Below are 24,550 nucleotides of genomic sequence, written 5' to 3' on the forward strand. Positions count from 1 at the left end.
CAATATGTTATTATATACATGTTTTCTGATGGTCTTAGGCGACCCCTGTGAAAGGGTCGTTCAACCCCCAAAGGCGACCCACAGGTTGAGAACTGCTGCTCTACAGTGTTCTGTGTTTCCAGAGTTTTTTGGATATTGTATTATTTGGATATTGTATTATTTGAATATTGTATTATATGTTTTCCTATCCCATCATGTCTACAAAATGCCTGCCTGTGTATCCTGTTTCTGGTGAGAGGAGGAAGGCAATTACTCCTGAGATTAAACTCAAGATAACTGCTCAACTGTAGGCTAATGTAAGTGTTCTGAGCACTTTAAGGTAAGCTAGGCTCAGCTATGATGTTTAGTAGGTTGGGTGAATTAAAAGCATTTCTAAACTTATGATATTTTCAACTTGTGATGGGTTTATTAGGACATAGCCTCAATCTTAAAATGAGCATCTGTAGTATAGTTATATCTAGAGAGATACATAAAAGAATATTGGACATTGAAATGAGAAACTTGAGATAACATATCTACCTACAGTTGTATATTTATTTAATTTCTCACACATTTAAAAAGTATCTAATTTTCTTCGCTTTTTAATCAACATATCTAATGAAATAGAAAAAAATTCAAAAGAATAAGATTATGTGGAAGCTATCTCTAACACGAAAAAATCTGCCTAATACTAATACATATGGTTGAGAAATTTAAAGTTTGGGCAATAAAATGATTATTTTCACAGTTTAAAATGCCAACACATTACCAATACTTGAGAACTGGTATCTAGTTAGTTATGTAAGTATGAATGCAGGAGAGATAATGGTTGATATAGAGATTTAAAGGTCAGCATACAAGACGTAATTAAAACCACTTTAATGTTTATCCAACATGAGGGACAAAGAGAGAAAAGCAGGGCCTGCAGACAGGAAGACACTCAGAAACAACTAAAATTAAAGATTAATAGGCAAAAGAGGAGGGGCCTGTGAAGGAAAAATAACAAAATTGGTTAGGCATATGTGATTAGAATCAGAATAACTAATGTTAAGGTCACAGAGGATAGAGTTTTGAAAAGTGCCTGTGCAACAATCAGAAATAGATGAGAGATCCAGTAAAATTAAAAAGAATTCACTGAATATCATAATTATAATGCATTATTTTATTTCAGTAAAGATAATTTCATTCATGGGGTGAAGGAAGTAGAGGATAGGCAGAAGCCAGATTGTTGTGGGTTGGGCAGTGGGAGGGACCTTTTATCTTCTGAGACAGGAGAGAAAGAAAATAAAGATGAATGCAGATGTTTATCACAATGGAAATAACGCAAATAATACAATAGCAGGATACCTAAGCTCAAGTGGAGAATTTACAAGGAGTAGTAATGCTTAAGAGATTTCCTAAAACACTATCTCACACAATCAGAATAACTATTGATGTCCTGGAAATGCCACCAACCCCAAATGCAGTGATAAGAAAATACTGATTTACTTACCTACAATTGTCAGTACAGTGTTACAGGGAGTGATCTCATGAGAATTGGGTTGTTGGGTAAATAAGATTGTCCTTAAAGAGTTAAACTCTGTACTTACTTATAATTGATTTATTGGCAGTCACCAGAAAGACAGAATTCCTGCCAAGTCTGTAATTTTTTACTATACTTTATTAAATATATTAATATAGCTAATGAAAGAATATATCCATAAAAAAGGGGACATTAATTGGCTACAGAAGTAGAGTAAAAGGAGATTCATATAGGCAAACCCACCCAAACACAGGGATGAATATGTTTTTCCTGCTGGCAGAACTATTCTCAATGGGAAAATCAATATAGAAAATATATGCCCAGAAATTATTACAATTCAACCTATAGACAGAAAGACATGGGAATTCAGAGAAAAGGGAGATGACTTCTAATTGATCAATGGCATATAAGTCTTGAGGCAGGGAGGATAAACATAAAGATTGTCAGGCATATGGAAGAATTTGTTAATGTTCTATAATTTTTTTCACTTCTATCTGTTTTGTTTTCCCAACCATGTTATCAAGTTCTTTCTTGTCAGGAACTTATAATAAGACTTAAAGGCCCAGCGTACAAAATCGTGCGCATGTAGAGTCCCTACCCTAGCCTGCCATCAGGGCCCATGACACTCCGCAACGCTGCTCACCACCACCTCGGGACACTCAGTGATGCTGCTGCCGCCCCAGGACACTCTGTGATGCTGTTTGCCACTGCCTCAGAACGCTCCACGACGCTGATGCCACTCTGGGACACTCGGCGATGCTGCCGCTGCCCCACGAGTCCAATCCCCAGTCCCACCCCACCACCACCCCCTATTCGCCATGGCTCCCTGTTAGCCATGCTGCAATCACAGCCTGCCAGATGGGGGGGGGGGGGGGCAAGAGGTGGTCAATGCACCTCATGGCGACTGGTTGAACAGTTGTTTCAGTCATGATGCTTATGGTCTGGCCTTTTATTAGATAGGATTTTGCTTATCTATTCATCAGTTGATAGACACAGGTTGCTTCCATGTTTTAGTTACTGTGAATAGTGCTGCTATAAACATAGGTATACAAATATCTCTTTGAGACTCTGCTTTCCATTGTAGGCAGCATGTACCTTAAATCATATTGTAATTCTAATTTTAATTTTTTGAGAAACCACCATAATGTTGTCCACAGTGGCTGTATTATTGATTCCCACCAACAGTACGGAAGGTTTCAAATTCTCCATATCCTAACCCTTCAAAATGGGTGTGAGATAGATCTCATTGTAGTATTGATTTATATCTCTAATTATTAGTAATGCTGAGGATCTTTTCATATGTTTATTGGTGTTATGTATTTCCCTTTTTTGTTTTTTCTTGTATGGAACGCTTCATGAATTTGTGTGTCATTCTTGCACAAGGTCATGCTAGTCCTCTTTGTATCATTTCAATTTTAGTGCATGAGTTGCTGAGGCAAGCACTGTGCATTTTTCTTGGAGAAATGTTTATTTGAGTCCTTGCCCATTTTTTAATTAGGTTGTTTGGCTTTTTATTGTTTAGTTTGAGAATTTCTCTGTATGTTCTGGATATTAATCCCTTATCAGATATATGGCTTGCAAATATTTTTCCCATTCTGTGGATTGCCTTTTAACCCTGTTAGTAATATTTTTTGATGCACAATTTTTTTAAATTTTCATAAAATCCAGTTATTACTTATTTTTGTTTCCTCTGCCTTTGATGTCATCCAAAAAATCAATACCAAATCCAATGTCATGAAACTTTTGTCATTTTTTTAAAAGATTTTTATTGTTTTAAGTCTTACATTTAGGTCTTTGATCCAGTTTAGTTAAGTTTTATATATGGTGTTAGATAGGATCCAACTTTATTATTTTCCATGTGAATATTCTGTTTTCCCAGCATCATTTGTTGAAAAGACTGTTCTTTCCCTATTAAAGGTCTTGGTACTCTTGTCAAAAACCATTTGACCATATTAGAGAGGGTTTATTTCTGGGCTCTCTGTTCTTCTTCATTGATCAATATGTCTGTCTTTACAACTGTACCGCACTGTTTTGATTACTGCTACTACATAAGTTTTGAAATCAGAAGCTATGAGTCCTCTAGCTTTGTTCTTCTTTTTCAAAATTATGTTGACTATTTGGAGTACCTTGAGAGTTTATGTAAATATTAGAGGTCCGGTGCATGAAATTCATACACTCAGCGGGGTGGTGCCTCAGCCCGGCCTGCACCCTCTTCCAGTCCGGGAGCCCTGGGGGATAACTGGGGGGAGCAGGCCTAAGCTGGCAGTCGGACATCTTTAGCACTGCTGTGGAGGTGGGAGAGGCTCCCCCCACCACCACTGTGCTGGCTAGCTATGAGCCAGCTTCTTGCCTGAGCAGCACTTCCCGTGTGGGATCAAGCAGAAACTGGCTCTCCGACATCCCCCAAGGGGTCCCAGATTGCAAGAGGGCACAGGACAGGCCGAGGGACCCCACCAGTGCATGATCGGGGCCTGGGAGAGATGTGGGAGGTTGGCCAGCTGGGGAGGGACTGTAGGAGGGCTCCAGGATGTGTCCATCCTGTTTCACTCAGTCCCAATTGGCCAGACCCCAGCAGCAAGCTAACCTACCGGTCAGAGTGTCTACCCCCTGTTTGTCAGTGCATGTCATAATGAGCAGTTGAGCAGCCTTAGCATACCATTAGCATGTTACCCTTTGATTGGTTGAACAGCTTACTGGTCAACTGGACACTTAGCATATTAGGCTTTTATTATATAGGATTAGAATGAGTTTTTCTAAATCTGCAAAAAACATTGCTAGGAATTTGAAAGAGATTCATTTGAGTCTATAAATTGCTTTGGGTAGTATTAACACCTTAACAATAGACATATAATCCATGAACATGCAATGTATTTCCGTGTATTTATGTCTTCTCTAGTTTCTTTCAGCAATGTTTTTGAGTTTTTATTGTACAAACCTTTCATCCTTTTAGTTAATGTCTAAGTCTTTTATTCTTCTTTATGCCATTGGAAATGGAATTGTTCTTGAAATTTCATTTTCAAATTGTTCATTGTTAGCGGACAGAAATGCAACTGATTTTTGTGTTGATGTTGTATCCTACTACTTTGCTGAATTCGTTTATTAAAACAGGTTTGTTTGTGTGTGAAATGTTCAGAGTTCTCTACATATAAGATCACACAATCTACAAACAGAGGTAATTTTACTTCTTCCTTTTTGGGTGTCTCTTATTTCTTTTTCTGGCCTAATTGCTCTGGCTAGCACTTTCAGTACAATTAGTGATAGTTTTAAAGAATTGTTGTAACTTCATACATTTTGTGACTTCATAAATTTCTCATTGCTTAGTATAAGGCTTAAGTTGGATTTTGTTTCTTGTTTTGTTTTTCAATTTTGGTAAAGGCTATGCTGGGGATAAAGGTATTTCAGATATTGACTATACTAGTAGACATTAATCAAAGGTCACTCTCACATGTGCTCAGGAAAGCTCAACTAAGCATGTGTTTTTCTGCATTGATCTTTTGACCACACCCATGAAGTCTATTCATGATTCGTTTTAAAGGAACATCATATTTTAAAACAACTCAAAGAATGAAAATTAACACTTCACTGAATGCACCATCTATTTCTTAGAAGAACTGTGTAATTTTTGTTATTTACACAAGAGAAAAGTAGAGTTCAAAATCATTGGTGATGAATGTGTGACTTGTAAGTTAGAGAGCTAAGATAAAAGCACAGTTCTGATTCCAGAATTCTTTTCACATGCTATAGTGCTTGCATATTATTATCATACAAACAAGTACAGTGGGGCCTTGACTTACGAATGTCCCGACTAATGAGTTTTTCGAGATACGAGCCATCTCTCGGCCGATTTTTGGCTTTGAGTTGCGAGCTAAAATTCGGGTTACGAGCCAGCTTCAGATACCCCACCGCTAGTTGGCGCAGCAAATGTCACAACATCAGCCCAGCATCACGTGTCTCACTCATTCACTTCTTGATTTGACATACGAGTAATTTGAGTTATGAGCTCCGTCACAGAATGAATTAAACTCGTAGTCAAGGCCCCACTGTATTTGAGAGCAATGAAAGAGAAAGAAATGACTAAGGACAAAATAATTTGTAAAGTGACTTTTATATTCCATTTATATATTTTTCAAATTTGAGTTTGAAATGTAAGAACTTAGGGTCTGTGGAAAGAAATTTTTCTGCACATCACTGCAGTAATATCTAATAGATATTAGATACTTCTAATAGCAATGTCTAGCTACTAGAAAATCCAGTAGCTTCTCTAAAGACATTTGAAAGAAAAGATATTCATTTCAGTGAATTCCCAAACTATAGAAGTATTCAAACTCACCTTAACTACACAGATACAAAAACTAAAGAAGAATAAAAATAAAAAATGTATATGATGTGTTGATGGGTTTGTGGATTATTTTACCTTCTTTTAACAAATAAAGGTGTCCTTCCAGAGACACAGAAGCATGAACAGACTGTTGAACTTCAGAGGGAAGGCAGGGGAGGATGAGTAGGAAGAGATCAGCCAATGAACTTGTATGCATATATACATAACCTGTGGACACAGACAATGGGGTGGTGAGGGTGTGGAGGGGGGTATGGGAAAGAGGGGTGGGAGCAGCCTGGAAGAGGTTAATGGGGGAAAAAGGAGGATCTATGTAATCCTTTCAACAATAAAGCTTTTTTAAAAAGTGTCCTTTATTGCTATTATCTTTGCTTATTTTACAATAAATAAACATCAGGAAGAAAAATACTACAGTGGAGTTTGCTTCTTGATTGCACCTTTAGCCTCATTGAAAAAATTACCTTCCTTACAGAGAACAGACTCATGGCTGTCAGAGGAAAGGGAGGGTGAGGTGGGAGGCTGAAAAAGGGATTAAGAACTACCAATTGGTAGTCACAAAATAGTCCTGAGGATACAAAATACAGCTTAGAGAATCTATAATAATAAAAGCATAATATGCTAATTAGATCAGACATCCTTCTGTCCTTCCAGACAAAGCCAGGGCTTCGAGGCAGGCCAGGGTCCCGGGTGCCAGCAGCCAGGGGAAGGAAGGCCTACTCTTGCACAAATTTCGTGCATTGGGCCTCTAGTATAGTCAATAATACTGTAATAACTATGTACAATGCCAGATGGGTACTTGAAATATTGGGGGACCACTTTGTAAAATATATTATTGGCTAGCAACTATGCTGTACACCTAAAACTAATATGAAATAACTAGAGTCCCAGTGCACAAATTCATGCATGGGTGGGGTCTGGCCAGCCCGGCCCAGATCAGGGCCGGGCCAGTCAGGAGGAGGAGATGGGCCCACCCCTATCAGGGCCCAATCAGGGCCAGGCCAGCTGGGGAGGAGGGGCCACAGGTTATTGGCTGGCGGGCCCAAACCTGATTAGGGTGGGGGGGCTGATTGGAGGTAGAGCTGGCTGTGGGAAGGGACTGTGGGTGGTGGGCCGGCCAGCCCTACCCCTGATTGGTGTGTGTGTGTGGGGGGGGGGGCGATCAGGGGTGGGGCCAGCCAGAAGAAGGGGCTGTGGCTGGTGGGCTAGCTGGCCCTGGCCCCAAATGGGGAGCAGGGGCTGTGGGTAGTTTGCTGGCAAGCCCTTCCCCTAATAGGGGTGGGTGTTGATATGGGGTGGGGCCAGGTGGGGAGGGAGGCTGCAGGAAGTTGGCCGGCTGGCCCCTCCCCCAGTCTGGCCAGTTTGCTGGCCACAGTGGGTGTCATAGTGACTGGTTGTTCCCGTTGTTACAGCGTTCTGGTCCCTGAGTTTTTATATATATAGATATTGAGTATAAACCATAATTGAAAATAATTTTTTACAAAAATCATGAAAGAATGTACAGGTGAAAATCATTATTTTTCCGAACCGTGGAACTGATTGAATTCTGTATGAACTTATTTAGAATTAGCCTTTTGGACTCTTTTACAACACAAATCTTTTGGTCTATGCTGAGTCAGTTATTTCTGTCCCCCGAGCAACTTTGTGTATATCAAAGCTGAAGGTCAGAACAAAGTGAATGCATTTCATTAAGGTAAAATAGAATTGCTCTGACTTTCAATTGGTGCTATTTGTTTTTGTATATTCAAATGTCCCTATTACCACTGTTGGTTAATTCTAGGTAGTTTGAATCTCTCATACATTTCAAGTTTGAAGCATTTTATGGAAGAAAAAAATAAAATTTAAAAACTGAACAGTAGTTATACAAAATAATTAATAAATGATAATTTTTATCTTTATTAGTAATAAAAGACATTGAAATCCAAAGAACGAGATAACATTGTTCTAATATCAAATGAGCAGATTTAGAAAATAATACCCAGTTCCAGTAAGGGTGCAGAGAAATGTTTCTTGTTTTGGCTTTGCTGTGGGTGGTGAAAATGGCACCAGGTGTTAGACTTTTGGGGTCAGATGGGATTTGGGTTCAGCAACCTCTGCATTTGAGTTCTGGCTAGGAAAGAATGCAGAGCCAAAACTCAAAGAATAAGAGAACATTTATTTGGAAAATCACAGCGGTATAATAAGTAATTTGTGGAAGAAATGGGTTTAGGAAACAAGTATAGAGGTAAAAGAAGGTCCCTTGAAGTTTAGAAGTGAGGAAGGTGACAGGTGCTGTGCCTGGGGGCATGGGGAGGGGGAAGAGAAAGGCTAGACATGCTCCTGCCACTGGGTCCCGTGTCTTAAGGGTTTTAAGGGTGGAGACTTTAGGGGAGGTCTCAGGGGAAGATCTCAATAGAATATTCAGCAGCTTTCCAGGTGTGTCCTTTCAAGGTCTAGATCTCCACTGATTGCTTGGTTTCTCTAGGGGATCATTATCCAACGCAGCTGGTCCTGAGGTCAGCTGTGGGGTCACTGTTCCGGTTTTGTTGCTTTTCTGGGCCTGGAGCTGAAATACAACTGAGGAAATATGTTAACTCTAGGGAGAAAAGGTCAGGGGTTCAAACAACATGACCAGCATATGCTAGGGGAGGAAAGGTCCCCCTGGGGGGGAGGTCCCGCCCTACAGTCTTTTGCTAGGCATCTGGGGCTTTCTACCCTGTGACCTTCGGTGCCTAGCCTTGCTCTGCTTATGTTTGTCTAACTGCCTATCACAGCTTCACATTTCTACAACTTTCTAGTTCAGATATTCATTATCTCCTGCCTAGAAAATCTCAATAACCCTCTTCTAACTTGTCTGCCTGACCCAGTCTTGTATTTCTTAAATCCCACGCTGCAGCCTGAGAGACCTGTCTAAAACATCATTCTAACCCAATTACCACATATGTTTCTCAGCCTCTCAGTTTCCAAGGTGGAAGAGTTACTAATACCTTATATCTGTAAAGAAAAAGCTAAATGCATGGCTGTGTTGGTGATGAAAACAGCACCAGGTGTTAGACAGATGGAGTCAGATGGACCTTGGTTCATCAGCCTTGGTACTTGAGGTCTGGCTAGGAATGAATTCAGAGTCAAGATTCACACTATAGGAGAAAATTTATTTAGAAAGTCACAGAGGTTGAAGTAAGCTGTAGAAGAAATGGGCTCAGGAACAAGTTACAGAGGCAACTTGTTTAGGAGAAAGAGAGAGGTAAGGAAACAGCACCTGGGGGGCGGGGTGGGGAAAGGTGCAGAGTACTCCATAGAGCAGTGGTTCTCAACCTTGGCTGCACATTAGAATCACCTGGGAATCTTTTTAAAATCCTGATTTCTGGGCCTCATCCTCCAGAAATTCTGTTTCTTTGTTACTAATGTCGTGGCCCCACCCCATAACAAAGAAACAGAATTTCCGGAGGATGAGGCCCAGAAATCAGGATTTTAAAAAGATTCCCAGGTGATTCTAATGTGCAGCCAAGGTTGAGAACCACTGCCATAGAGAGAGCTGCACTGTCTTCAGGGTGTTTAGCTGGAGGTCTCTGGGGAGGATCCCAATAAAATATCCATCAGTTTTCCAGGTGTGTTCTTTCAGGCCTGTGATCTCCACTGATTGGTCAGCACCAGAGCTCCTTTTAACGCCTTGGAAGGAGTGAACTGCTTTCTTCTTCAAGCTGACCAATCAGGGCCTGTCCCATGTCTCCTGCCCTTGTATGGAAATAAGATGGGGCTTTCTGCCAGCCCCCTTGTTCTTCTCTAGGGGTATAGTATGTGTGTGTGTTGGGGGGGAGGGGTAAAGGTGACAGGTACCTCGCCTAGGGGGATAGCTCCAGCCACTGGGTCCCCTGACCTAAGGGTTTTAAGAATGGAGATTTTAGGGGAGATCCCAAGGGAAGATCTCAATAGAATATTCAGCAGCTTTCCAGGTGTGTCATTTCAAGATCTAGGTCTCCACTGATTGCTTGGTCTCACCAGGGGATCACCAGGTGTGTGTGTGTGTGTGTGTGTGTGTGTGTGTGTGTGTGTGTGTGTAGGTGGGGGTGGGGAGGTGGGGGCGGGAATCCTACTGTCTGACAAGCTACACGTCATGGGGAGGCTCTCACCCAAATGACCAGAGAGACGATCTAGGGCAGGAAAGGTGTCTCGGGGCAAGGTCCTAATTAACAATACTTATCTCCAAGTATTTGCTCTCCAAGTTCTGCCCATTGCTACTTAGCCATTGGTAGATATGCTTATTTCTTCCCTGGTGACATTTTGTACCTGGCCTATTGGGAAGCTTGTTAAAAACTTTAATCATTTTATACATATCAATCACATATTGGCTTCTCTTAAAATGTAGCACTGAGGATGGCCCTACTTTTCCATTCTCCTTAAATTTAACAGTAGATCATTTTAGGATAACATAGAATAATCGGTTTTGCCTTTAATTCATGTTAAAGAGTTTGAATTATGGGTATAGAGTTTAGTAAAAAGTTGTCATTAATTGCTACATTTATATACTTCCCTTATTCTTTTATCTGAGCTCTGTCTTTGAGCAGCAATAGTTAAGAAATCCTTGTAGCAGTTTGTACTCCAGGAAATGGCTAACCAGAAAGCACAACACTGGCCCCTCACATTCAAAAAGGCTTCCATCCTTCCTCCTAACTCCCCTATGACAGATGACTCCATTGTTTATCTGCCTCTATAAAATCCCAGGCCCTCCCTTTCCTTAGAGGATTCCTCTCCATTGCAACTGTTTAAATAAAATAATCTCCTTAATTGTCCAGTGCACTCTGTCTTTCACACCAAATCATAATGTTCAATGCTGCCTTAACACTAAGTTGATTAAGTTTTAATGAGGATTAAATAAGTTAATATTTGTATATTATTTTGAATGGTATCAGACATCTAGTACATTACAACTTCAATAATCTGTAATACTGGGGGAAACTAAGATGGTGGCATAGGTAAACACCAAAATTGCTGCCTCCTACAACAACTTCACAAATACAACAACAAGACAAAACGGACATCACCCAGAACTACAGGAAGGCTGGCTGAGTGGAAATTCTACAACTAGAAGGAAAGAGAAAAGCACACTGAGTGTCAGGAGCTGCGGAAGGGAAGTGCAAAGGTACGGAGGCTCAAGCGCGCGGAAAGGGGCTGGTACCTGAGGACGCGGCTGTCTTTTTGAATCAAGAGGGAGTCACAAGCTCCCAACTGCTTTGAACTCCAGTTCCGGGAAGTCTCTGGGGACCCAGGACTCGTACGGGGAGAAACTGGACTGTCTGGCAGCAGGCAGAACTCGGAACTCAAGGGCGGCTTTCCCTCAGAGGTGCTTGCAGCAATTAAATTATCAGGACGCTGAGACACTTGCAGCCCCTTAGGGCAGGGCCGAGGATCAGCCATAGCTGCTTGCTCCACCCTTTGACTCCCTGAGACCCCGCCCCACCCAGGCTGAGGCAGAGGCTTTTGCATATGAATGCCCTGGCCCTTTGCAACCTGAAAATTACCTAACAAACTGCACTTGGGCCAGACAGACCCAGAACTTCCAAGAGAAGGCCCAAGGCCCCACAGCAGCTTGCATTGCTTTACAGCTGGGCCTCATCAGGGCACCCCCAAACTCCAAAAAAGGAAGAGGAATCTGCAGTTCTCTTCATAGCTCCTGCTGGGTAACCTCAGGCAGAGGCTAAATTAGCACCTCCTTAGATCCAAGAGCCAGTGTACCCAGTTGTCAGAGGGGGACAATCCGGATTACAACTCCTCAGATCCATAAGGGACACACTCAGGGTGCAGACTCAGTGAGCACCAAAGCCCCACTGAAGCAAGTCTTGCCCCAGAAGGGTGTCTTCAGCACAGAAGTTCTCCCACTGCAGACACAGCTGATTCTCACTGCCAATTGGCCTAGAGGTCAATTCCTCCCAGTGATGCTACAACAATCAAGGCATAACTACAACAAGACTGTGCACAAAGCCCACAAGGGGGTACACCAAGAGTGTCCACCTCAGGTAACTGGGGAGGCTGAGCCACTGGGCCCAACAGGACACCTAGCACACAAAACCACTCTACCAACACAGGGAAGCATAAAAAATGCGGAGACAAAGAAACAGGTCACAAATGACAGAAATGGAGGAAAACAAACGACTGGATATAGAGTTCAAGGCTACGTTTATAAGGTTTTTCAAGAATTTTATGGAAACCGCTGATAAATTTAGTGAGACCCTGGAGGATATGAAAAAAAGACCAACTAGAAATTAAGCATACACTGACTGAAATAAAGAATAATATACAGAGATCCAACAGCAGACAAGAGGATCCCAAGAATCAAGTCAAAGATTTGCAATACAAAGAAACAAAAAATACCCAACCGAAAAAGAAAAAAGAAAAAAGATTCAAAAAATATGAAGATAGTGTAAGGAGCCTCTGGGACAACTTCAAGTGTCCCAACATCCGAATTATAGGGGTACCAGAAGAAGAGAGAGGGCAAGATATTGAAAACCTATTTGAAGAAATAATGACAGAAAACTTCCCCTACCTGGTGAAAGAAATAGACTTACAGGTCCAGGAAGCGCAGAGAACCCCAAACAAAAGGAACCCAAAGAGGACCACACCAAGACACATCATAACTAAAATGCCAAGAGCAAAAGACAAAGAGAGAATCTTAAAAGCAGCAAGAGAAAGACAGTCAGTTACCTACAAGGGAGTACTCATACGACTGTCAGCTGATTTCTCAACAGAAACCATGCAGGCCAGAAGGGAGTGGCAAGAAATATTCAAAGTGATGAATAGCAAGAACCTACAACCAAGATTACTTTATCCAGCAAAGCTATCATTCAGAATAGAAGGTCAGATAAAGAGCTTCACAGATAATAAAAAGCTAAAGGAGTTCATCACCACCAAACCAGCATTATATGAAATGCTGAAAGGTCTTCTTTAAGAAGAGGAAGAAGAAAAAGGAACTCTTACCATTTGCCACAGCATGGATAGAACTGGAGAGCGGATAAATACCACATGATCTCACTCATTTGTGGAATATAATGAACCACATAAACTGATGAACAAGGACTGATCCAGAGATGGAGAGGCATTGATTGGACTGTCGGGCCTTGGAGGGAAGGTAGGAGAGGGTGGGGGTAAGAGGGAAAGATCAACCAAAGGACTTATATGCAAGCATATAGGCCTAACCAATGGACACGGACAATGGGGGGGGGTGAGGGCATGAGCAGGGGGGGGTAGTAGGTAACGTGGGGATAAGGACACATATGTAATATCTTAATCAATAAAAAAAATATATAAAAATAATCTGTAATACCTAAATTATCTATAACTAGAGGCGTGGTGCACCCTCTCACAGTCCAGGACCCTTTGGGGGGTGTCTGTTGAGGGGTCCTTAGTGCTACCGTGGAGGCGGGAGAGGCTTCCGCCACCACCGCTGTGTTTGCCAGCCATGAGCCAGGTTTCTGTCTGAGCAGCACTCCCCCTGTGGGAGTGCACTGATCACCAGGGGGCAGCTCCTGCGTCGATGTCTGCCCCCTGGTGGTCAGTGTGCATCATCACGACAGGTTGTTCTGCCGTCCAGTCGATTTGTATATTAGCCTTTTATATATATAGATTATTATTATTATTATGTACTTATTATTAATTCCCAATCAATGTTAGGGAATAAATATTATTCAAATTGTTAAAGAAAACATTGTTTATCTCAGTTGTTAAAGACAGTAGTGCAGACTATTCAAGGGAGATCATGGCAATGAGTGTAGGGAAACTGCAGTGGGGTCTTGTAGCAGGGGAGAGATTGTACTCAGCTTCAAATCCAGCACAGTCAAATGGGAATGTATAGCCAAGGAGCATGGTGGGGGTCATTACTAAGAGGAAACCAGAGGTGACTTTGGCCAAACCAACTTAACAGGATTCTTGCTAAAGGCAGGTCAGGGTAATCAGATATCACCTGGGGAATGATGGCAGATGAGAATCCCAATTAGATGATGAGAATGATCAGATATGGAAGATGAGAGATTCCAGTTAAACTGACTTATCAGGATTCTTACTAAAACTGGGCAATGCTGAGAGGAACACCGAAGTGCAAAGGTCAGGCATAGCTGCAAAACAGTTCAGCAGAGACAGAATAGTTTGGTCAAGAAGAAAGTCTTTGTCGTTAGGGAAAGAGGCTTAGAAAAATATGCTCATCTATGTATTTTATCTGCAGTGCCGCAACCTGGCCTAAATTGCCCAGAAGGGAAAGGTTAAAGGGGGAGGTCGAGGGGTACAGCAAGGCTATTCCCCTGAATTCCCAATGCTACTTCTTGACAATAAGTGAGGACCTTCTCTAATAATCTAACCATTTGAAACATATAACCTCATTCTAAGTCCCCTCCCCACTTGACAGCAGTATAGCTCTCATGTAGCAGACATCTCTCCCTTCTCCTTCAGTACATAAGCCTACAATACATTCCTCTACATCAGTATGTTCTGCATCCTAAGGCAACTTAGCTCCAGTTCTCTTAGTTCCTATTTCTCTCCTGGACTTGCAGACCTCGATCTCCATTCCATCAGCCACTCACCTGCAAGGCCTTTACTTTGATCTGCTCCTCATCCTAATGAGCAATCCTCAGATTCTTTTTTTAAAAATTTCTTTATTGATTAAGGTATTACATATGTGTCCTTATCCCCCACCATTACCCCCCAACCCCTCCCCCCTACTCATGCCCTCACCCCCGTGGTGTCTCTGTCCATTGGTTATGCTTATATGCATGCATACAGGACCTTTGGTTGATCTCTCCCCTTTACCCCCACCCTCCCCTACCTTCCCTCTGAGGTTTGACAGTCTGATCAATGCTTCTCTGTCTCTGGATCTGTTTTTGTTCATCAGTTTATGTTGTTCATTTTATCCCACAAATGAGTGAGATCATGTGGTATTCATCTTTCTCTGACTGGCTGATTTCACTTAGCATAATGCTCTCCAGTTCCATCTATGCTGTTGCAAATGGTAAGAATTCCTTCTTTTTTACCACAGGGTAGTATTCCCTTGTGTAGATGTACCACAGTCAGATTCTTTACATCAAAAATCCCTCTCTTTTAACAGGATTTCTCTTTTACATGCCACACTTCCACTCTTACCACACAGAGGCCAACTTGCTTTTTACCTTCATCACAACTTGCAGTTACCTAAGCAGTCCCTCTTTCTCAGGTTAAGTTACTAGATATATCCTTGCTCTGGCTGGTTTGGCTCAGTGAATAGAGTGTCGTCTGTGGACTGAAGGGTCCCAGGTTTAATTCTGGTCAAGGGCATGTACCTGGGTGGCAGGGCACGTGGAGGAGGCAACCAATGGATGTGTCTCTCTCACATGAATGTTTCTCTATGTCTCTCCCCTTCCCTTCTACTCTTTCTAAAAATCAATGGAAAAATATCCTTGGGTGAGGTTCCCAAGACTTTTTTCAAACTCTACTGTGTCGGGAATGTTTTCAACTTCAGGGAAAGAAAATCCCAACTAAAAGTGGATTAAGTCTAAATTCTCTGAGAGTTTTAAATGCTTAAAAGCTAAGATAGTGATCATTTAGTATTTGGAGAAGGCATTTAAGGTGTGAGGGATTGTCTCCAGGACTAAGCAGCTTCGTCCCCCTACCTACATGTGGCATATACATGTTATCATTTCTGTGTGGGCCAGGATATGGAAAGGATGAGAAGCGCTGGCTTAAAAGAATAGAAATTTACTATCTAACTTCCAGACTGGTGCTATGACTCAAAAATGCCACTGGACACCCAGGCTCTTTCTACCTTTTTGGTCTGTCACTTTTATCTTGCTCTCATCATCCTCTTACTTGCTGCCTCACTGTACCAAATAGTGCCAATGCCTCCAGGCCTCAAAACCACAAATCACATCTGCTTACTCTCATTGGTCAGAACCATGTCACATGGGCACTTTAGTTTCCAGAGAGGCTGGGAAATTAAGTTTTTAGGTTTTATAGCTGCTATAATACAGTCAGGTAAGAAAAAGACAGGGAATGAGTGTTATATGAGCCAATCTATAATATGTGACAAGCTGAGACTCCAAGATGACAATATTTAATATAGCTATATCTAGCAGAATTCAATACTCTAGAGTCTAGGGCAGTGATGGCGAACCTTTTGAGCTCGGTGTGTCAGCATTTTGAAAAACCCTAACTTAGCTCTGGTGCTATGTCACATATAAAAATTTTTTGATATTTGCAACCATAGTAAAACAAAGACTTATATTTTTGATATTTATTTTATATATTTAAATGCCATTTAACAAAGAAAAATCAACCAAAAAAAATGAGTTCGCGTGTCACCTCTGACACGCGTGTCATAGGTTCACCATCACTGGTCTAGGGCCTAGACTAGACATTCCTAACCATGCAGGGGACCTATGATATCTCACTGAACCCCAGTGTCTGCTTCTAGCCTCTTCAGCAGCTGGATAATTATTAATTCTCACTCTCCCGTGGAAATTTCATTCTATTGCAGCTCAGCTTTTCGAATACAAGCCTACTTGTAGTTATTACTGGTCTTTCTTTTAAATGTCCATCCCTTCATAGGAATGAAAACAAACAAACAAACAAAAAAACCCATGATCTACTAGTCATATAGTAGATCAAACTCCCCTTTATGCTTTTAATACCAAAATCAGAAAGAGGAGTGGGGCCAGGTCAAGGGAAGAGAGGGCTATTGTGAAAACTTAAGTTGAACGGAGTTGATCAAGATGGCAGCTGTTACTTGGCAGCAATGTGGATAGGCGGGCAATGAATTCGAAGGCTTACACCGCACCAAAATAGAGTTATTGGGACTGCATTGGGTCCTACGCGGCATTATACTCGAACCTGTTCTCCTCAGAAGGCTCTGGTCCTGCCCCCAAGAATGTGCCACAAGTATCAGTCACCGCACTCTGAACCCAACGCATGACAGATGAATTCAATTCAATTTCTATTCCTTTCCTGGGCGTTTTACTTTGTTTCAGTTCTACATTTTTAAGTCCTCACAGGACAACCCCAGTCAGTTGTTTCTGATCTGCACAGGAACATTAGAGTGATATTGGAAGCAAAATGGAAAAGAAAGTCACCTGCATTACCACCCCTATGGGTTAGCGTCCAATTTGTAGCAGGTAAGCTGTGAAGAGCTTTTTGCACAGACTGCCAGGAGGAAGAAAGGTGCAGGGTACCTTGACCTAAAGCAAGGGCTGAATCTTGCCACCCTGGTTTAGAAGAATAGAAGCTTAAAAAAAAAAAATCAAAGCTGCCAATGGTTTTTGGAAACAAATTTATGACAAACAGCTCCTTTGTTCTGATGAACTCTCTTGCATTTTTTGTTCCATGAATATAAAGCAAATACAAGTATAAAAAGAAAGGTTTTGTTTAATTATGTAAAAGATTGTTCACTTGGTAGACAAGCATTGAATTTCCACGGGTTTGGTTCCCTTGAGTGAATGTCTCCCCTGAGAGTACACTCCTTTGTACCTGAAAAGAGTTGCTTTTCCTGGGAGATGTGAGATGAGGACATTGCTGACAGACAAGGAGTGGGGGCCAGGGGTTGCAGGAACTGTTTACATAAGACACAGTCTGAACTGTGCTGCTTTCCGCTCCAGATTGTGAGGTGTGATACCCAGCTGAGGAGGCGGACTCCCTGCCCAGAATCTTTCATCAACTAACACGCTGAGGAGTGTCAGCTTTTAGAACCTCAGACCTGGAAACAGCACTTGATGTCTCTCTCTCTCTCTTTCTCCCTCCACCTCCTCTCTCTCTCTCTCTCTCTCTCTCTCTCTCTCTCTCTCTCTCTCTCTCTCTCTCTCCCTATCTTTTTGTATTTCTAATCTCTGCTATCTCTCCGGGGGTTTCATTATCTCCTACTACAAGCAAACATTCTCCACAAGATAAGAAATAGGCCCACTGGCATCTATTTTCAAAACCTTCTAACTCTCGTATTCCACGGCAAGGCCTTCCTTGCTATCTCCATCTGGTGGAATGGTATGACTTGGATCACATGACTTACCTCACCAGAGGGAGAAGTGTTCTGACTGACCTGGGCTGAGCCACGTGCTCAGGGATATAAAAGCTTTTGCTACTAGAAAAAAAGTGTAATGGAAACTGGCCAGTAATCTGACTGGTGTCCTTGGCAGCTAAAAACAATAGCTAGCACTTGCATTTTGTGAAAAGCCGAGTAAGAGTTATTTCTCAACTCTGGGCATATATCCACTGCTTCAGAGCCTCATCTGTGCCACCTCATTGTCTCAGGTAAGCCCTTAAGGAAACAGAGAAAAGACATAACAATAAATTGTCCAAAGCTTGAACACTAGCACTAAGAATGAGGGAATAAATGAAAATCCGGACCTTTCCCACCACCTACTTTGTTCATCCTGCTCCATCTTCTTCAGGTAATGACATCACCTATGGGGGGACGGAGGTGGGTGGGGGGCTAAGAGGAGTGGTCGTGTCTGTCTGATTCTTGACTGGATAGAGGGGGATGAGGTTTGAGGGATCCAGTTTATTTTCGACAGTGAATTTTGAGCCATTTAATTCTCATAAGTCTGTGAAGTAGGAATCCCAGATGCTGGATTTTTAAGTGTGTTAATCAGCCCTGGCCAGTGTGACTCAGTTGGTTGGAGCCTTGTCCCATACACCAAAAGGTGGCAGGTTCCATTCTCAGTCAGAGCACATATCCAAGTTTTGGGTTCAATTTCTGGTCAGGGTGAGCTCAGAAAGCAACCAATCTCTCTGTCTCTCTCTCTTTCACTCTTATTCTCTCTGTTAGGTCTGATCAAATAATTGAATCAATACCCCCTCTCCTGGGAACTGACCTTTTAGATCACTTCACAACCTACATCCCCTTTTGCTGAGACCACATCCCACTTGCTGAGACCACATCCCCCTTGCTGAGACCACATCCCACTTGCTGAGACCATTATCTTTCCTCTCCGGAATTTCCCAAGATCTAGACCTGTCCAGAGAGTTTCTCGCCGAAAAAGCCTGCCAAGAGTCCTTTAAAATCTCTGACTCCCAGAACCTGGGTGCTAGCACCACTTGGAGGCTCAACATCATCTGAGCCCCCAAATTTATAATTCCTTACCACTTTGGCCCCATGTGTTCCTCCTTCGGCAACTCTAACACCCTCTTTTATAAATAAATAAATAAATAAATAAATAAATAAATAAATAAATGTGTTAGTATGAGTGTAATCAAGTTTAAACTGCATATAGGATCAGAATAGGCTTTTTTAAATTTATATTTATTGTTGCAAGTATTACAGATGTCCCCTTTGTGTTTCTTTTTACCATGGACCCCTTTCCCCCCATAACTGCCCCTCCCAGGCCTTCACCACTCTATTGTCTGTGTCCACGGGTTATGCATATTAAGTTCCCCAGTTAATCACTCCCCTCCCACCCATCCCCAACACTGCCTTTTCTCTGAAATTCCTCAGCTTCTATGTCTCTAGATCTATTTTACTCATCAGTTTTTTTTGTTCATTAAATTCCACAAATGAGTGAGATCATGTGTTACTTATCTTTCTGGGACTGGCTTACTTTGCTTAGCATAATGCTCTCCAGGTCCACCCATGCTGTTGCAAATGGTGAGTTCTTTCTTTTTTATAGCTGCATAATATTCCATAGTGTAGATGTACCACAGCTTTCTTATCCACTCATCTGCTGATGGGCACTTGGGCTGTTTCCAAATCTTAGCTATTGTAAATTGCACCACTATGAACATAGGGGTGCATATATCCTTTCTGATTGGTGTTTCTAGTTTCTTAGGATGTATTCCTAGAAGTGGGATCACTGGGTCAAATGGTAGTTCCATTTTTAATTTTTTTAGGAAACTCCATACTGTCTTCCATAGTGGCTGCACCAGTCTGCTTTCCCACCAGCAGTGCATGAGGGTTCCCTTTTCTCCACATCCTCTCCAGCACTTGTCGTTTGTTGATTTGTTGGTGATAGCCATTCTGACAGGTGTGAGGTGATATCTCATTGTCATTTTGGTTTGCATCTCTTAGATGATTAGTAACTTTGAGCATTTTTCATATGCCTTTTGGCCTTCTGTATGTCGACTTTGGAGAAATGTCTATTTAGGTCTTTTGCCTATTTTTTAATTGGATTGTTTATCATCCTTTTGTTAAGTTGTATGAGTTCCCTATAAATTTGGAGATTAACCCCTTATCAGATGTATCATTGGCAAATATGTTCTCCCACATAATGGGCTTTCTTGTTATTTTGTTGATGGTTTCTTTTGCTGTGCAGAAGCTTTTTATTTTGATGTAGTCCCATTTGTTTATTTTGCAGGAGGCAACCCATCAATGTCATTCTTTCTCTGTCTCTCCCCCTCCCTTCCATACTCTATAAAAATATAATTAATAGAAAAATATCCTCAGGTGAAGATTAACAAAAAAAAATCATTTAATAGTTCAGTAAAGTATGTTTGCTTTCTACTTATGTCTTAAAGATATATCAATTTAAAACATAGATTCTTGCCCTAACTGGTTTGGCTCAGTGGATAGAGCATCGGCCTGTGGACTGAAATGTCCCAGGTTCGATTCCAGTCAAGGGCATGTACCTTAGTTGCAGGCACATCCCCAGTAGGGAGTGTGCAGGAGGCAGCTGATCGATGTTTCTAACTCTCTATCCCTCTCCCTTCGTCTCTGTAAAAAATCAATATAATATATTTTTAAAAATTTTTTAAAAATAAAACATAGATTCTTTCTCCCATAGGAATATTATCCTATATATTAACAGAATTATTCTGTAATTTTTTAAAAAATATATTTTTATTGATTTCAGAGAGAAGGAGATAGAGAAAGAAATAGAAACATTGATGGTAGAGAAACATTGATTGGTTGCCTCCTGCACATGCCTCCTGGGGATCGAGCCTGTGCCCTGCCTGGGAATCAAACTGGTGACTTCCTGGTGCATGGAACGACGCTCAGCCAACTGAACCACACTGGCTGGGCTATTCTGTGATTTAACCATGAACAGTTTTTAGATAGAAGTGGTAGAAATTATTTGGCATTTATTAAATATACAAAATTCATGGTCTTTATAATATAATTAGTGTACATTTTCTCTTAGACACTTTGATAGGCAGCTATGATGGCAAGAACCATGTTCATCGAGAGATCTTCACTGGGATTTTGTACAGGTTTGGTGTATGGCAGAGAACAACTGCTGCAATAAGCAAGTCTCTTTTATGCTCTAGATGTCAAATCTTGGGATCTCAAATGAGGAGTTGTTTGAATACTGTAATGAAGGCAAGCAAACTTTGGGTTTGGCTGCCAAAGCTAGAATATTTTAAGCTAGAATACTGGTAAAGAGCTTCAACCCTTACTAAAAAAATTAGCATTTCAACTTGCTCATCTGATTGCCAAATTACATATGCATTTACTGGTAAGGACTTCACAAGACATGTCCTCTATGACGTTGATAGAAAATACAACCTTGATCTATGAAAACCAGTTTTTACTAAATGAGGAATCACATCAAAATAGGCTGACACATATTGGGTTATTAATAATATATAATACAAACAAAAATAAAAATAGTGACAATAATTAATATTACTTCTGTATCACTGACCATGTGCCAGAGACATTTTACATATTTTATATATATATGTATATATATATATATATATATATATACATATATATCCTATATAATAAAGAGCTAATATGCTAATTAGACCAAACAACCATCTGGACAACCTTCTGGGTGATGCCAGGGCTTCAAGGGCCGGCTGGGGCTGCAAACGGCTGTGAGGGCAGAGCCCCTTGCACAAATTTCGTGCTTTGGGCCTCTAGTGTGTGTGTGTGTATATATAAACTTTTTTTCTACTGAACAGAAATATGAGGTTGATGTAATTATGAGAGTAGGCATATTCATATCTTTAATGTTGAGTTTTTCATCATCTGTTGCTTGAATTCTTGCAACAACCTCCTGTATGGCATGCCTTTCTACTCTTGCCCCTGTACAATTCAATCCAGAGGCTGCATCTTGATGGCTTAATAAAAAAAAGGAAATCTGATCATATCTATCCCTTTTCACTCCTTTTTCTCTTTTCCATTGGCTTATGCTTCAAATTTCTTATAATTACTTATCTCTAACTTACTTTTCCAACATTATCTGCCTCTTTTTTCCCCTTTTTTGTTAATCCTCACCCAAGGATATTTTTGCATTCATTTTTAGAGAGAGTGGAAGGGAGGGAGAGAGAGAGAGAAACATCAATGTGAGAGATACATCGATTGGTTGCCTCTTGCACATGCCCTGACCAGGCCCTGGGATTGAGGTACATGCCTTTGACCTGAATCAAACTCAGGACCCTTCAGTTCACAGGCCAATGTTCTATCCCCTGAGCCAAACTGGCAAGGGCTCATTATCTGTCCTTTTATTCAGCCTCTTCCCACTACACTAAATTTGGACTTCTTAGGAGCTGTCATTATTTTTCTTCTGCTTTACTTTTGGTGTCTCTTTCCCTGTCCCTTCCTCCTATTACTGCACATCCTCCAGGTATCACTAACTGTCATTGACACGAAATACTTTCTTTGATCCTTCCTGGATGTTCTCTAGCACTGTGGTCTTTCCTTATTATAATACTCTTAATACTCTTCACACAACTTTTATTACTTACTTAAATTCTATCTTTTCATGTAGAATGTCAAGTGTGTATGGATGAGATTGTGTCTACACTGTTTCTTTGCATATCCAGCACTTATCTTGGACTATGCTAGTCATTTTAAGAATATTCTTTGGCCGAAACCGGTTTGGCTCAGTGGATAGAGCGTCAGCCTGAGGACTGAAAGTTCCCAGGTTCAATTCTGGTCAAGGGCATGTACCTTGGTTGTGGGCACATTCCCAGTAGGAGATGTGCAGGAGGCAGCTGATCGATGTTTCTCTCTCATTGATGTTTCTAACTCTCTATCTCTCTCCCTTCCTCTCTGTAAAAAATCAATAAAATATATTTTTTTAAAAAAGAATATTCTTTGAATGAATGACTGACACTTTCTTATGTGTTGGATAATGAGTCATTAATTTAATTAACTGACCCTATTCCCAGAATTTCCCAGCTATAATACTTTATTTTGTAATGATAATGAAATTCAGATTATAATATGGTATTGAAATACTTAAGTTTTTAATTGGCAGGTCATTTTGTCCAATTTCCCATATCTTTCTCATTGTGATCAAACATCCTAAATAAAGAATACATTTCTACTAAAAATGCAAAGTAAAAAAAGCAAAACAAGCAAGAATAGGTTAACTTAGGCAAGGGTTTATATGGTTTGCAATGGAGTCCTCCAACAAATTCAAAATGTGGTGAGAGTGGGTGAGGAAATTCAAGAACCCAGTACACTAAATTTGGACTTCTTAGCAACTGTCATTATTTTTCTTCAAATGAGCCATGATTCAGCCTTCCCCTTTAACTCACAGAATGTAGGGGTCTTCCTGAAGGGGGGGAAAGAACAAAAACAAACAAACAAAAACCACAAGCAAATGCTGGGGAAAATGAGAATATTGTAATGTGAATACACCAGGTAATTTTCTGAAAGTAACTTGGAATAATATAGCTAAAGATTTGTAAACGTGTCTTGGTTTGAAAATACAATTACAAATATATATATTTTGTTCATATATAAAAAAAGTATAATAGACTTTTATCACAACTGTCACCTCAGTACAGTCAGAATCATAAACAAGTATTAAACTAAGCATTAAAGAATTAAACATGCATTTGTTTATTCTGTAAAGATTCAAAATTAACTAGTGCAAATGTAAACAATGATTTCTACAACTTAATTAATTAACCCTACCATACCCATGAAGACACCTTTCCTTAGAGTACTCAGTCTACCATGTAGCAAGCTATTCCCTTATTCCTAAGGTTTCCAAGTCAACCGTGAGGGTTCTGAGAGTATGGCTACTACTGCAGTTGGATCATGTTAGGAGCTTAACAATATTTGTGTATTAAATAAAAGTATTTTTTTAAACAGCTGGAAAATGTTCATAAAGTATGGAAATAGATGTGCTCACCCATAAGTTTGGCTCATTTTCCTCTAATGAGAGACATCGTTTTTGAAAATATAGAGTAATAACATGTATATCCACCCTTCAACAAGATTTTAGACCTTTAAAACAAATAATTTGTAAATACTTAATGAAGGAATGTGTAATGATTAGAAACCTAGAATTATAGGTTTCTGAATCTGAGATAGGGCCACTTTATCTCTCAATTGTGAAGGAATCCTTCAGGTAATATGGGAAAATAGTTTAATTTAAATGAAGCAAAGCTATGCAAGGGGAAACAATTTCCTCAATGCTCCATAGACTATGTGCTAGAAATATTTAACTCCTCGATCTACATGTCTGCCTGCTTTGATGAAGATATTTAGTGAAATTTCTAATGCCGCTTATTGACACTGGGAAAAATATTATAATAAAATTAACATGTAGAATGAATATAGGCAAAGCACAGAGGACTTTTTAGGGCAGTGAAATACTCTGTACAATACTATAATAGTGGACATATAAACATTATAAATTAACACCAAGAGTGAATGTAAACTATGGACTTTGGATGATAATGATATACCTACATCAATCGTAACCAATATACTTCTCTGCTGGGGGGGTTTAATAACATAGGAGGAAATGTATATATGGGGGCAGGGCATATATGAGAAATCTCTACTTAATGTTGCTATGGGCCTATAATTCCTCTATAAAATAAAGCCTATTACA

At 40.6% G+C, this 24,550-nt stretch overlaps 1 protein-coding gene and 1 non-coding gene across 2 annotated transcripts in view; both read right to left on the minus strand.

The window, feature by feature from the left end:
• Positions 1 to 24,550, minus strand: part of STPG2 (sperm tail PG-rich repeat containing 2) — a 61,967-nt gene that overhangs the window by 36,424 nt on the left and 993 nt on the right. Inside the window, 1 exon segment of the mRNA XM_036316632.1 lies at positions 23,241 to 23,257. Within this exon segment, the coding sequence (XP_036172525.1) occupies positions 23,241 to 23,257 (17 nt within the window).
• Positions 2,839 to 2,944, minus strand: LOC118661546. The gene has a single exon (XR_004969364.1). It is a non-coding gene; the product is annotated as a U6 spliceosomal RNA (small nuclear RNA).

The sequence above is a fragment of the Myotis myotis genome, unplaced genomic scaffold (assembly GCF_014108235.1).
Source record: "Myotis myotis isolate mMyoMyo1 unplaced genomic scaffold, mMyoMyo1.p scaffold_m19_p_1, whole genome shotgun sequence".
NCBI lineage: Eukaryota > Metazoa > Chordata > Mammalia > Chiroptera > Vespertilionidae > Myotis > Myotis myotis.